We start from the raw sequence: 14868 nt of genomic DNA, 5'->3' as shown, positions 1-14868 counted from the left end.
TTCTCCATCACCCATCACTGCAGGGCAGCTGCTCCCTAAGGAATGGGGTGCTGGGACCTGAGGGGGGTCTCACTGCCCTGAGTGGGATGGGCAGGGCAGGCCCAGAGGTCGTGGGGTCAGATCATGGCACAGGCTCGTGGCAATGGGGCAGGTCTGAGGTCCAGCTGGGAAGTCAATCTGCAGCTCAGGGCCAGGATCTGGAGAGGGTGTCCAGGGTCTGACACAGCCCAGCAATGGCTGGGCAGCCCTGTGGGGGTGGGACAGGGTGGAGGTCCAGCTGGGAAGTCGGGCTGTGGTCAGAGCCCAGGTCAGCCAGGGGTGCAGCACCGCTCAGGGCAGGGCTGAAATGGCTCCTGGGCCGAGGGCAGGGAGTGGAGGAAGCACCCCAGGTGAGGCTGGTCAGGTCCCTGAGAGGCTCAGGCTGTTGAACTGGACAAATTCTCCTTCTCCAAGATCCTGCTCTCTTTTGAAATTCCTTACTGGAGATTCCCTGTGGCTCCTGAAGCAGGAGAGCACGGGCCAGCTGCAGGACCCCTTCTCCTGGCAAGAGCACCCCCAAAACGGTGGAGAACAACAAACTGTGAACATGAGATCAGTTTTAAAAGACATTTAATAGCAAAGTATTGGAAGTGCAATGGGCTGATGTGGTTGGTGGTGGCGCAGCTGGCACAGGGTACCCAGGGTGCTCCCAGGGTGGGCAGGGGGCTCTGCATGGACAGGGGCCTGCCCTGGCAGGGTCCTGCTCCCAGTCCTGCTCTGGAATAGTGCAGAATTCACAAGACACAGGGAGGTGCACAGCATATGGGAATGGGAGCCACCAGCCTGGGAAAGCTCCTGGATTTGGGCATTTGCTCCTGCTGTCCCTTGGCACAGAGGAACTGCCCAGGGCAGCTCTGCCCGGAGGGATTACAGGCTTCCCCAGGGAAAGCAGCCAGGCAGAATTTAGCCCTTTAATACAGCACAGGAGGATCTAGGGCAGCTCTTATGAGGTTTGCAGCCCATGTGAGAGCTGGAGCCTGTCCCAGCCAAGGGGATGCTGCAGAAGCATCAGCAGGACTGGCTGGGAAAGGCCACTGGGCAATCAAAGGCCACATGGAAACAGAACTGTTCAAAATGATTGCAGCAGTGAGAGACAAGGACACTTCAAGGGCAGCTCTGCCAATCTGAGGAGACTGGGAGAGACTTCACCAGGGTTTGCAGCTTCCTCACCAGGGGCAGAGAAGGGGCAGCTCCAGCCTCTACTCTGTGTGAGCAGGGACAGCACCCAGGGAATGGCTGGAGCTGTGTCAGGGCAGGCTCAGGTTGGATCTCAGGGAAAGGTTCTTCCCCCAGAGGGTGGTTGGCACTGAACAGGCTCCCCAGGGCAGTGGGCACAGCCCCAAGGCTGCCAGAGCTCCAGGAGGGTTTGGACAACGCTCTGAGGGACAGGCTGGGATTGTTGGGGTGTCTGTACAGGGTTGGGAGCTGAACTGGATGGTCCTGTGGGTCACTTCCAGCTCAGGATTTCTGTGATTCCATGATTCTAACCTGAAGTTCACCCTCAGCTCACACTGCAGGACAGCCTTGGAGCTTTGGTGCCCTGGACACAGAAGGATCACCAGGGCTCAGGCTCTGCTCCCTGTGGCATTGCCTGTATTTATTACACTGGTGGTGCCAGCTCAGCTCCTCTGCCACCAGCCAGGGTGGGCAGGACCCACCTGAGAGCCTCAGGCAGCTCCTGCAGTGATGGGGCAGGAGGGTCCTCACCAGTCCAGGCCCTCCTCCCGAGCCGGGGGCCTCGCGCTTCCCTGGCTGTAGAACTGGGAGAACCAGCGCCGGTGCCTCTGGATCCCGGAGTCCTCCCGGACCAGGAGCGGCTTGGACAGGTACTGCTTGTTGTTCCAGATGGTCACATCCCGCTCAAACTGGGGGCAGGAGGAGGGTGTCACTCGGGTGGGGAAGCTGAACCAGCAGGTCTGTGTGACACTGATTCACTGTAATTTTCCCCCCCCTCCCAGCTGGCCCCTGTGGGACTGCCCCTGTCATCAGGAGCACAGAACACCACTGCTCTGCCTGCAGCCAGCACAGCTTAGCCCAGAAAAGAAGCTTCCAAAAAAAGAAGCCACTTCCAGCTCAGACTGCCCCTGTCATGGGGGTTGTGTGGGCAGGAGCTGCTCCACCCAAGAGTTTTGGGTCACTGGGTAGCTCCAGCCAGCCAGGGCTTTATAAATAAAGCATCCACATCTTACACTCTGCTCAGGCACACGTGGAGTAAGACTGGGGAGTTTTCCTTTGGGAAGAAGGTGCTGCAGAAATGAGTGTTGCTCATTCACCTTAGTAAGATGCAAAATGTTAAGGCAGCATTTATAGAATATGAGGCAGCACAACTAAGTTTGACTTGGGGTGGGTTTTTGGCATCTGAACATCATCTGGAGCTGGAGAGATGAAACCTCTCTCCAACAGAGGTGACCTTCAAGGCCATGCTTGACCTGAATTTGGCAATAGTCTTGTCTCAGCTGGGATATTGAACTGGAGGCCTCCAGAGTTCAACACTTCCGTGAATCCCTGTGGTAAAAGCCTGGAAAACCTCTTTCAAGAGTAGCAGGAGTTGCCAAATCTCATGATAATTTAAAAACAGGAGGATTTCTTGGCACATTTCTTACCAAAGGTAATAGGATGATGTTAAAGCATCCGCCTGGGAGGCTGGAAAACCTGGATGGGCTGATTAGTTCCCTCAAAGACTTCCTGCAGCTAAAGAGAGGTTACCTAATCCTTGTGTCCCAGTTTCCCACCCACAGGAGAGGGATGACACCTCTCTGCCACCCTCAGCAGGTGATCCACTGCAGGGACCCCCTTTATTCAACCTCCAGTTTGATTTTTTTGGGACACTCAGAGGGAAAGATCACACCAGGCACCACAAACATCTTCCCCACGAGTGCTTTGCTCCCACAGGATATCTGAGCCCATGTGGGCAACTGCTCTTCCTTCTCCCCCCTCCCAGGCACGAAGCTGCAGGGAACCAAATCCCTTTGGCTGCTCTTCTGCAGGGGCCTCACCTGGACACACTCTGCCCTCAGGATGAACTTGGGCACTATGGCTGGTATGTTCTTCTGGTAGTAGATTTTGTGACTGACGCTCTGCAGGAGAGGCTCCAGGGGAGTCACCGTCTGCAGGATGACGCCACGGCCCAGGAACGCGTGTTCAAAGGTCAGGTAAACCAGCCCTGGCCCCACCTGCAGAGCGACAGAACATCCTCAGGGAACAACCCCCAGTGGTCCAGCCCTCTGGTCCAGCAACTTCCACACCTTGAGACCTGCTGGAGATGCCTCCTGGGCTGGGATCATTACTCTTTTCATCAAGCCCACAGAGTCGTGGGCCACGAGTCACAACTTTGCCAGTCGTTGTCGTCTCCAGGCAGGGTTAGATTGGATAGATTAGATATTGGGAAGAAATCTTCCCATGAGGGTGGGGAGGCCCTTACACAGGTTGCCCAGAGAAGCTGTGGCTGCCCCATCCCTGGAAGTGTCCCAGACCAGGTTGGACGGGGCTTGGAGCAACCTGGGCTAGTGGAAGGTGTCCCTGCCCATGGCAAGGGTTGGAACTGGATGATTTTTAAGGTCCCTTCCCACCCAAACCAGTCTGTGACTCTATGATTTATTCTGCATTTCTAATGTGGGAATAGGTCAAATTCCTTCAAAAATGTATTAGACTAAAGTTAGAAATTTTTTATCAGGCAAAATTTGCATTTCATTTAAAAAAATCCAGAAAGAAAAATAAAAGTAAGATGATCTATTTCCAATTGATTCGTAACATTATTTCTATTTTCCAATAATCCTTTGTCAGTCTGTGTCAGCTGTTTTGTTGTCTCAGGGCTGATCTCGGGCTACAGACACATTGTTCCTGATTGTTTGCCTTTCCCACTTCTGCACTGTAACTAGCTGTGACCATGTGGAGTGAAGGTCCCTCAGGACTGTCACCAATGTCTGCTCAGGTGATGTTTTTAGTTGTTTTGTGACACAGTAATCCTTAGGAACCCTCCCTCTTCTCTGGGGCTGCCCCAGTGCCAGTGGGTGCTCTTTGGCCCACGTGTCAGATGCACTGGGTGGGGAAGGTGACCCTGAGCTGAGCTCAGCTGGTCACAGCAGGGTGCTGACCACAATGGGGTCACAGGTCCCTTCACAGGCCATTCAGTCGGACTCGATGATCCTTGTGGGTCCCTTCCAAGCCAGAATGTTCTGTGGCTCTGGGACACAGAGCAGGGCAGGCAGGGCTCTCAGCCAAGCCCTTCAGCTTGAGATGCTGGTGGTCCCCAGGACATACCTGCCTGGCTGAGACTGTCAGATCCATGAGGCAGAGGCGCTTCCCGAAGATGGTGGCGGAGTGTTGGAGCAGCAGGCGGGAGCAGTGCTCGCTGGGCTCGGGCTCGGGCTGCCACTCTGCCTGGAGAGGGGACAGGATGGCTCAGACTGATGGTGGGGGGCACAGACTGGGAGGGGCAACATGAGATGGGGACAAGAGGACCATCTGGAGATGGTTCTCAGGTGAGGGAGTGCAGCTAAAACCCTCAGAGACACCGAGCAGGAGGCACAGCCGAGGGGGTGAGGTGGGACAGATGCTTTGAGGCAGGAAGGGAACCTGGTTTGGAAGACTCTGACCTGATGGCTAAGAGGGGAGCTGGGGTCTTACCTTCCAGGTGTGCTTCATGAAGTCCCACAGCCTGGACCTCGTGTACCTCAGGTCAGACCCTGCCAGGATGGCTGGGCCGTGCAGAAAAGCCAAGTGAGCCGCGTCGGCCGCGTTCTCGGGGATCTCCTGATGTCAGGGAACAATTTGCTGTTGGCAAGAGCTGACTCGGGTGGGAGCTGCCTGCACCTCCAGCAGCTTTGCAACAGCCCCAGGGTGGCCCTGGTACAGCCCTGAGTCCCCAGCTGAGCAGGGCAGAGCGGGGCAGAGCAGGGCAGAGCAAGGCAGAGCAGGGCAGAGGTGCTCACAGGGCTTGAGGCAGCAACAGGCACCAGGGGCCTCAGCACAGACTGACCTGGGGCCAGCTCTTAACAAGCATCAGGGAATAATTTAAACAGGAAGTTCAGAAAATTCAGGGTTCATTTTAAGCTCACAGAACTCTATGTGTGCTCACTTGTGTAGATGCACAAGCTGGGACTCCAAATAAGTCCTGCCTTTGGCCCTGTGATAACTGTAAGGAATAAAACATTTTTGCCTAGTTTTCACATCCTTTTACACCTTTAAACCCCACCAGCCTGCCCAAATATATCACTTTTTGAGATATTTTAGCTGCTTTAGAACTCAAATACACCAACTTCCCACCAGCTCTGCAAGCAGCACAGACTGGCCCCAGCACAGACCTGTGTGCAGTGGTTTGCACTGGAAAAGACATAAAATAAATATTACTATCCCCTCAATCACAAAAATTCTCCCAGCTTCTCTGCACACTCCCAGAGCTGCATCTCCTGTGCTCTTGCATCTTCTTAATGCCTCCCAGTAACTCTCAGTTCCTTCCTATCCCCTCTCCTCCCTTGGGATGCAGCCAGCAGGCAGGTTCTGCCTTTGGATTTGGTGTGCTCTAGATTAAGGGTCGTTTTTGTCCCTGATTTTTACAACTACAGGTGTTCTGCTCAGCAGCAAGCAGAGAAAAATCTCCCCAGGACCTCCAGACATCACCCAGTTCCAAAACTGCTGCTGCCTCCCATCTCTCTCCAGGAGGAGCCCTGACCCATGGCTGCCCCTTCTCCCTCCCAGGTCCCTTCTGTCCAGCGCCACAAAATGGGGCCCCTTTCCCAGACTCATTTCCACAGAGAGGCAGCAGCCGTTTGTCCTCCATGGCCCATTTGTCAGCCCACGACGGTGATTATGAAGATTAACAGCAAAATAACTGCGCCTTTCCATTGGGGTGATCGATGGGCTGAGACGCCTCCTGACAGTAAGTGCCGCAGCTCTCGGAGGATCCTTTTTTTAAATTACACCAGTTGTAAGTCAAAGCAAATTAACAGATTCTTTTTAAGCACCCAGAACAGCTGTTCTCCACCCGAGGAGCTCATGCTCCATGTTTGGGGAGCATATGCCGTGTTCTGGGTGAGTGGCACGGAGGGTGTTTCTAGGTCAGAGCTCTGCCAGCAGCACTGATGGCACTGCCAAGGGCTGGTGAGCTGGGAGGAGCTGTCCCTGAATGGGTTAACTGGGAGGAGATGCCCCTGAACTGGGCTATAGGAGAGGACCCACGGGGGGGAGGGACCAGGCTCCCTACCTGGATGTGCGTGTCCACCAGGTGCTCCGTCTGCCCACGGAACACCCACTCTCCGGTGGTGATCTCTCGCTGCTCGGGCACTGCCCAGGTGGGATCGAGCCCTTGGCAGTGGTACCAGACCAGCAGCATCCCGTTCACCTCGCAGGACGGCCAGCCCCGCACCTTGGCGCGATCCGGCACTGCGGGGGCACAAAGGGAGCGGTTAAACCACAGCCCCAGGGCTGGCACCAGCCCTGACCCTTGTGCTGAGCCCCAGCGCAGACATCGGCTCTGTGGAGATGTTCATGCGGCACTTCTCCAGCTTGCACGGTGCTGAAGAAGAGCAGCAGCTACAAAGGTCACAGAAAAGAGTTCATTTTAATTGGTTTTATTTCAGTTTGGTGTTTTGTGTAAGTTTTTTAAAGGAACAACCTGGCTGGCTGATCTGCTACCTCTTTAACCTGGTTAAATAACTAAATGGGTGCTGCACGAATGTATCCTCCTCCAGTTTCAGTGAGCTAAAAGGAGATACTTCTAGTTTGGGCTGTGCAGAGAGAGTAAAAGCCATCACTGCCTCTCAAGTTCAAGGCATTCTCTGCTATAACCTTGCGGTATCATGTGTTGCTTTAAGAATAGATCACTTCAGTGAAATTAATTTTGGCATTTATAGTTCATTGTCAGAAAATGCAGCTTCTACTGGATTGGAAGGCTGTTGCCTTCATTACCTTTTTTGTCCTAATGTGGAAATGAGTACCAAGGAGAGCACAGAGTACTTCCTTCTTACTCAGCCTTGTACATGTGGGAGGTGAAATAATGCGAGAAATGAGGATTCTCTTTGAGTCAGTGAATATCAGAGGGGGCAGGAGGAGCCCATCACTGTGATTTCTGATTGATGAAACCTGATGCTTCGGGTGGGCTGCATCTCATTAAATTTCTAAGGGGGCTTCATCTGCCCCCACGCAGACATAGAATCACAGAATCATTCAGGTTGGAACAAACCTTGAATACCCCCAAGTCCAACCATTGCCCAGCGCTGCCAAGCCCAGCACTAACCTGTGTCCCCAAGTGCCACATCCACACATCTTTTAAATCCTTCCAGAATGGTGACTCCATCACTGTTCTGGGTAGCCTGCTCCAATGCCTGACCACCCTTTTAGGGAAGGAATTTGCACTAAGCAGATCTAAACCTCATCTGGCACAACTTGAGACCATTTGCTCTTGCCCTGTCCCTTGTTCCCTGGGAGCAGAGCTCGACCCTCACCTGGCTCCTCCCTCCTATCAGGGAGTTGGGAGTTGAGAAGGTCCCCCTGAGCCTCCTTTTTTCCAGGCTGAGCCCGCCCCCACACTCCCTCAGCCATTCCTTGTGCTCCAGACCCTTCCCCCTCTCCCTCCAGCCCCACACTGGGCTCTGGGGCTCTGTCTGGCTGTGGGTCCCTGAGAGCCCAGGGCTGGAGGAGCTGCCCATCTGAGCTCTCCAAAATCCTGCTCCAACAAGGTACCTGTGTGAGCACAGATGGCTTTTAAATCTGTTCAAATCACCCTGACCTATTTGGGCTGGAGGGGAGCAGGGCAGCTGGCTGCAGTTTCATTTTTTTAATACCTCCAAGTAACAGTGACTCAGAATTCAGCCATTTCAGATGAAATGACACATCTTGGCAAGTGTTTGCATATGTCGAGAATATTCTCCCTCGTTTTGTGGTGAAACACATCATTTCATTTGAATGCAGCTCCTGACTATGTATGGGGGAAAAAATACAGTATTAATCTTTTTTTTTCTGAAAATAACACACACAGAAAAGGAAATTGCTGTTTGGTGAGATGTGTGAATTGGCTCTCTTGCCCATATACATGGAATGTTTTTCTTTTACTTTGGGAGAAATAGTTTGTTTAGTAGAAAGAGTGACTTTTGCTGCCAATCAATGTTTCATTGCTACCCTAATCGATCCAAATCCAGTGAAGTTGAACTTCTCAGGACAATAACTAAGAAGCACAAGCCAAAGCAAAACTCAAGGTAAGTGAATTGGTGATTTAAATTCGTTAGTGGAGCCAGATCAAATAATTGCTCCATGTGAACTTTAAGACACTCTTCCTACACAGTCAACGCAATCCATCTCTACATGGTGGGTGTATGTGAAGAGCTTTCCTGAATCCCAACAGAAAGTTCCTTTCAAGCCTTAAAAGGAGAAAAAAATCCCATTGAGAAACTATTCTGTCACATTCATGGGACATGTTTCAGTACTGATGTGGCATAAGCTGTCACTGCAGAGCACAGAATCATTTCTGGAACCCAACAACTCCTCAGGGTCCATCCCTGAGGGACCCACTGGAAAGCTCAGAGTTAAAAATCTGCTTTTATACCCTGCCTGTGGAATGCAGGAGGTGTGGGACTGTCAGAGCCAAGAAGGGCACTATTTAACCAAGGTCCCAGTTACCACCTAACAGAGGGGAGGGCACTGGAACCCTGTGTTTCTGTTCCTGTGGAACACTGGGACACGGACAACCCAGAGGAAAACCAGGGTGCTGCAAGAAACAGGGGAGTGCATGGAGGGCGAATTATTATAAAGACGACTTTCCCCAAATGAAGTGGCTTTTAATGAGGACGTGTGGGGCACTACCCTTTCTGTGGCTGCTCTCCGTGGACCCGGGGGCACTTTCACCTTTTGCAGCATAGGGGATGTTGGTGCATTTCCCGTCCTCTCCTCGGAACTGCCAGCCGTGGAAGGGGCACTCGATGCAGCCGCCCCGGACCCGCCCGCCGGCAGCGAGGTTGGCCCCGAGGTGCGGGCAGTGGGCGTCCAGCACGTGGGCTTGGCCATCCTGGGCGCGAAACACGGCGAGATGCTCCCCTGCGGGAACAGGAGATGGTGGAGCTGTAAAAACAGCAGCACCAGGGGAGGGGGGTCGGGTAAAACACTCATTGCTCGGCCCCTTCGGAACGGGCGGCACCGGCCCGACTTCACCCGGTGTGCAAAGGAGGGAGAAATACCCCGCGAAATATTAATGCCCGAAGGCTTCTTTCCTTTCTGGTCGTGGCAGGACAGAAGCAGGGATGCTCTGGAGAAGTGATTTAACCACGAGATGGCACCAGGCAGCTGCCAGAGCCGGGCAGGGGCGGCTGCGCGGGCTGCGGGAGGGACAGCGGCAAGGGGGACAGCGGCAAGGGGGACAGCGGCAAGAGGGACAGCGGGCAGCAGTTCCCCGCCAGGCTGCGGGCAGGTATTCCCTGGCTGCAGAAAACGCCAGGCAGAACTGGGCTGGCAGCTGCTCAAGCTGATGTCCGGAGTGCGGTGGCCATGGACGCGCTGCCCCGGGTTTACAAGACATCCCAGAGCAGGGAGCCAGCTCGTCACACCCCGAGTGTCACCCTGAAGAGCTGCCCAATGTGCCAAAGAGCTGCTGTAGCACCGAATCACCCGTTCCGAAGGGCATCACCTTGCTCCAGGCAGGGGGAGAATAATTTCTCACGGTCATCTCTAAACCATTATGTTTTTGACCTTCAGCTCTGTTTTTTAAGCTGCTGAATCCTATTTTGGCCACAGGATAAAAGGTACCTTCACAAAAAATGTTTGAAGATTTAGGGTGCTTCCCCTGCTAAGGGAGAGAAACACAGAGAAGGGCAATTGCTGCATTTAGCAGGAACTCCTTCGCCCAGGAGGGGCAGAGCAGAGCCCGCAGGCTTCAACATCTCGGGAATCTCTGCTAACGGGAGTTGGAAGGAGGAGCCCTTTATCTCTTTGCTCTTGAACCCCGCGGGCCATCCACACTGTAGCTCAGCAGCAAATCCCTTCCTCGGGCAGGGACAGCCGGGTGCTGAGAGCCAGAGCACTGACACCTCCTCGGCAAAAGGGAGTTTTCTGGAAGGGAAGGGAAGCCCCCGGCTCTGGTCGGCTCCACACAGGGAGTGGAGAGTCAGTGCTGGTGTGGCTGGGACTGCACTGCCCCAGCACTCGGCCTTTTCCCCACTGTGGGCCTGATTCCTCCTGCTTCCCGGAGCAGTGAGAGGTTTGTCCCCCCACGGTCTGTCCCTGCTCGGTTCTGGGATTGCTCTCTTCCTGCACAGCCCCAGGGCAGCACCACGTTAGCTGAGCAAGGACCTGCTCAGGCAGGGACAGGCAGGGCTGTCTCTGGGCTGCAGCCATCAGACTGTTGATGGCTCTGCCTCACCCAGCTGTGCTCCAGCCACAGCCGGGTGGCTGCCACGGCGTTATCTAAACCACGGTACTCCCGAGGGACTGAACTGGAGCCAGATGCTTTCCTGGCCCAGCACAGACCTGCTAGTGCCCACATCCCTGGAAGCAGCACAGGGGAGAGGGGCTGTGCATTGGTGACCTGCCCTGAAAGCAAAGTGTCCCCTCGAGTCACCTCCTGGTTGGAAGGGGACACAGCCGGACTGGGAGCTCAGGAGACCTTGGGGGCTGTTCATACAGACGTGGCCACTGAGGGAAAGGCCAGGTCCTCTCTTCCATGCTGTGCTTCAGGTGATGCATATTTGTATTCAGAGTTCATCAGCTTGAGAACTCTGGTCGTTATAGCCACTTGAAGCTCAAAGAAGTCCAAGCTCAACTTTGGGAGCTGAGTGCAGTCTGTGTTTTCCCATGCAGCAACCCTGATGACAAGTGACACAGTGTGAGCTATCCCTCCCAAAACCACTTTCCTTGACTAAAGTTTTGTTATTTGTGCAAAGAAAAGGAAATTCTGGAAACCTTCCCAGCCTTCAAGCCTAGGAAGGATTATTTCTGATATCTGGCAGATATGAATACTTGTACCCCAGTGCCTGGAGATCCCTTCTTTCCCAGGACACTGGCTCTGTTGTCCCTGGAGTCTTTCTGGAAGGCTCTCACACATCTGCTGGCAGCAGGCACAGGGGAGTGGAGGCACCAGAAGTACATCTTCCCCTGCCCCAGGTAACAGGGATTCATTCTGAAGCAGCAATAACCCACCTCTCTACCTGACCTGAGGTTCAGGGCAAAAGAGGGAAGGCAGGGAAAGTGTTTCTGCCTCTTGCAGATGTTCAGGGCTCAGCAGGAGCAACAGCAGAGTGGAAATACAGAGGAACAGCTGGGCCAGACCCAAGTCCCACAGCCAGAGCACTTGGGACCCCTGGGTGTCCCAGCCATTTGCCCCCAGCAGCAGCTCTGCAGCCTGAGGCTTTTCCCAGCGAAGTTTTCAGATGGTTTTACTCCAAGGAGATCCCATCTCTAGAGCTTCCCTTCACACAGGCAGTTTGGAGGTCTCCTGCCTTGAAGACCTGAATCAGTGCCCATGGTCAGACCTTTGCTGGGCTGTCCCAGAACTCCCCAAGGACTTCTGAGTGTTGCTTTTGCCTCCAACCTTTGCACTCTGGAGCCAGCAGAGCCAGAGGAGAGGTTGGTCTTTGCTCTGCCTTGTGCATCAAATCCAGTGCCTCTCCAACTTGGGAGGACAGTTTTCTGGCCTGAGATACACCGAAAAACTGTTGCAGGTGAGTATCAGAGCACTAACAGCCAAACATTTTTCCATTTTTAATTTTAATTTTCCCACTTAATTAGCCTATTTCTTTTAGGAAAATCAAATAACAACTGCAGCAAGAACAGGACAGGGGACTTGAAGAGCCCTGGGACCACTGGGTGATTGTGGGCACTTGTTGGGAATGCAGAGTCTGGGACAGAGCAGCTCAGAGGACTCTGGACCAGCTCTCACCCCACTTCCACAACCCCAGGAGAGACTGAGACTTTCCTGCACGCTCAGTGCCAGATTTTGGAAGGTGTCTTATCCCAAAGGATGAGTCTGCAGAGACTGAGTCAAGTGATTGTTGTTCTTTCATCTCCTCTGACTCGCTGCCTCTGAAGTGGGGCTGCATTTACAGGCTTTTTGATCAGAGGCTCCAAAATAAATCAGGCACCCATAAACCCAGAGGCTGCAGGGTGTTTAACTGTCTTACTGATAATCTTCCTGGTGCTGGTACCCTCCTGTCTCTGCCACCAGAAGTGATTCCACCTGCACATTTCAGCCAGACCCAGAGGACTGGGTGCCAGGCCCCAGGCTATGGGCAAACAGCCAAAAGAACTATAACAGACAGGCTGGGGGGGCTCTCTAGGGTAGAATTCAATGTATATTGAATTACATAGGTCCTGTTATAAAACTCCAAACAAACAATAAAAACAAAACCCCACAAAAAAAACCAAACGAAGCAACAGCAAAGCAAACAAACAAAACCCAAACCAACCTCCCAAAAAAAGAAAACCAGAAACACCAAAACCCCAACAACTTCATGGGAGGGCATGGCTCTTGGAAACAGGAAAAAAACCACCCCACCTTTTCCACTGAATCTGAGAGATTTCAATGCAGAAACATCCCTTCTGCAGGTCCAAATCCCTCTTCTAGGCAAAAGGACCCTGGAGGAGCACAGCACTGCTCTGGATGTGGCTGTGAAGCCCCATCCCAATCTCCCCAGGACATGGGGAGCTGCAGGCAGTGATGCTTGGGAGGAGAGCCCAGGCAGAGAGATGGACCTGTGTCCCAGCAAGGAGCCCCCACAGGGATGCCCCCACACTGCCATGACGTCCCAGTGCCCCAGCAGGGTCCCCCAGGACCCCAGGCTGTGATACCCTTGGTGCCCCTCTTTGGGGCTGGGCTGCTGTGACAAATGGGTTGGGTTGGAAGGGACCTCAAAGACCACCTCATTCCAACCCTCCTGCCACGAGCAGGGACACCTTCCACTAGCCCAGGTTTCTCCAAACCCTGTCCAACCTGGCCTTGGACACTCCCAGGGATGGGGCAGCCACTCTGACTTGAAAAGGATGGAGGGCAGAGCTGTGCCAGTGCCATGGCAGAGCCCCCAGGCAGGGATGCCCCAGATGCCCTGCAGGGACAGCAAGGACATTGCAGTGCCCACCACAGGTGATGGCTGGGATGCCCAGTGCCCACATTGGGCTGTTCCAGTACCCTGGTGAGGATATCCATGAGCAGACATCCCAGGGCCTCCCTGGGGATGCCTGGACAGGGATGTCCCTGTGCCCCTGCGGGATGTCCAGGCAGGGATGCCCCAGGACATTCCCCAGTGCCCCAGCAGGTGTCCTGGTGCCCTGATGGGGATGCTGGCTAGTATGTGCCAGTGCAAATCATAGAATCACAGAATTAACTAGGTTGGAAAAGACCTCTGAGATCATCAAGTCCAACCTTTGACCCAACACCACCTTACCTACTAAGTACCACAGTCAGTCCTTTCTTAAACACCTCCAGGGACAGGGACTCCATCCCCTCCCTGGGCAGCCCATTCCAATGGCTGAGCCCTCTCTCTGCAAAGAACTTCTTCCCAATGGCCAACCCAAACCTCCCCTGGGGCAGCTCAAGGTTGGGCCCTCTTGTCCTGCTGCTGGTTCCTGGGAGCAGAGCCCGAACCCCCCTCCCCTGGCTCCCCCCTCCTGTCAGGGAGTTGTAGAGTGTAAGAAGGTCTCTCCTGAGCCTCCTCCTCTTCAGGCTGAGCCCCCCCCAGCTCCCTCAGCTTCCCCTCACAGGATTTGTGCTCCAGTCCCTTCACCAGCCTCGTTGCCCTTCTCTGGACCTGCTCCAGCTCCCGAGGCATCCATACCGGCCTGGATGCCTCAGTGCCCCTGCAGAAGTGCCCGAGCACGGATGATCCAGTGCCCCGGCCGTATCCCCGGGATGGGTTCCCCGGTAGGGATGCCCGGGCGGGAATTCCCGGGCGGGGATGCGGGGCTGGCACTCACCGAGCAGGGCGAGCCCGCGCACGGCGCCGCGGGGCAGCTGCGCCGAGTCGAGCAGGCGGTACCAGCCGTTCGGGAAGGGTGGTGGGAGGGCCCCAGGGAGGCGGCGGGGGCCGGGCCGGGGGCTCTGGCCGGGGGTCGCCCGGTAGCCCGGCAGGTAGCCCGGCAGGTAGCCCACCTGGCCGCGGCTGCGCCGCAGCACCAGCGGCCGGGAGCAGCCCAGCAGCAGCAGGACGAGGAAGAGGAGCAGGAGAAGGAAGAGGAGGGGGAGGAGTGGGGGAAAGAACATCTCCGCGCCGCCGCCCCCGCGCCCCATCGCGCTCCCGGCCCCGCCGCCGCCGGCCCTTATAGCGCCCCGGCCACGCCCGGCAGCGCCCGGCGGGCGGGGGGGACGGGACTCCCCACCCTGGGCACCCCTCGGCATCCCCGGACATCCCTCGGCACCTCACAGGTACCTGATAGGTCTTAAGAGCAGTGTTCAAGAGCAGCTCAGAGCAGCTCAGAGAGGTGACAGCATGGACAGTGGATTAATGAGGGACTTGGATGCCCTCCATGCAGAGAGGAAAATCTATGCAAAGATTGTCTATGACATCTACCCAAATTTCTGTAAAGCTTTTGACGTGGTCCCACACAACATCCTTATCTCCAAAGTGGAGAGTTAGGGGTTTGGAAGGTGGACTACTTGATGGATAAGGAATTGGCTGGATGGGAGGCAGGCAGAGAGTTGTGGTCAATGGCCCAATATCCAGGTTAGAGGCCAGTGATGAGCAGAGTCCTTCAGGACTCTGTAACGCTGGATTTAGTCAGAAGAACTACACAGGTTCAAGAGGTAGCTGCAGAAAAGCCATCTGTCATAGAGACAGAGATTTCTGGGAGAAGCAGCAACCCGAAATACCCCCACAGTTCTGAGGAATTGCAAAGGGACAAGCGACAGGAATGGAG

General features: G+C 54.7%; 1 protein-coding gene across 1 annotated transcript; it reads right to left on the bottom strand.

Annotated features, from left to right (window-relative positions):
• Positions 1-602: 602 nt before the first annotated feature.
• Positions 603-14242, bottom strand: LOC126642540 (cholesterol 7-desaturase nvd-like). The gene is made up of 7 exons (XM_050320291.1): positions 13930-14242; positions 8878-9066; positions 6242-6420; positions 4666-4791; positions 4300-4419; positions 3036-3212; positions 603-1904 (listed from the first exon to the last, which is right to left on the bottom strand). Exons 1-7 carry the CDS (start codon positions 14240-14242, stop codon positions 1743-1745), a joined length of 1266 nt encoding a protein of 421 aa, XP_050176248.1. The 3' UTR covers positions 603-1742.
• Positions 14243-14868: the final 626 nt, after the last annotated feature.

Source organism: Myiozetetes cayanensis, unplaced genomic scaffold (assembly GCF_022539395.1).
Source record: "Myiozetetes cayanensis isolate MyiCay16 unplaced genomic scaffold, myiCay2020 scf23, whole genome shotgun sequence".
Lineage (NCBI taxonomy): Eukaryota > Metazoa > Chordata > Aves > Passeriformes > Tyrannidae > Myiozetetes > Myiozetetes cayanensis.
Note: the sequence above shows the minus strand (reverse complement) of the source record. Positions and strands in the feature narration are given on the sequence as shown.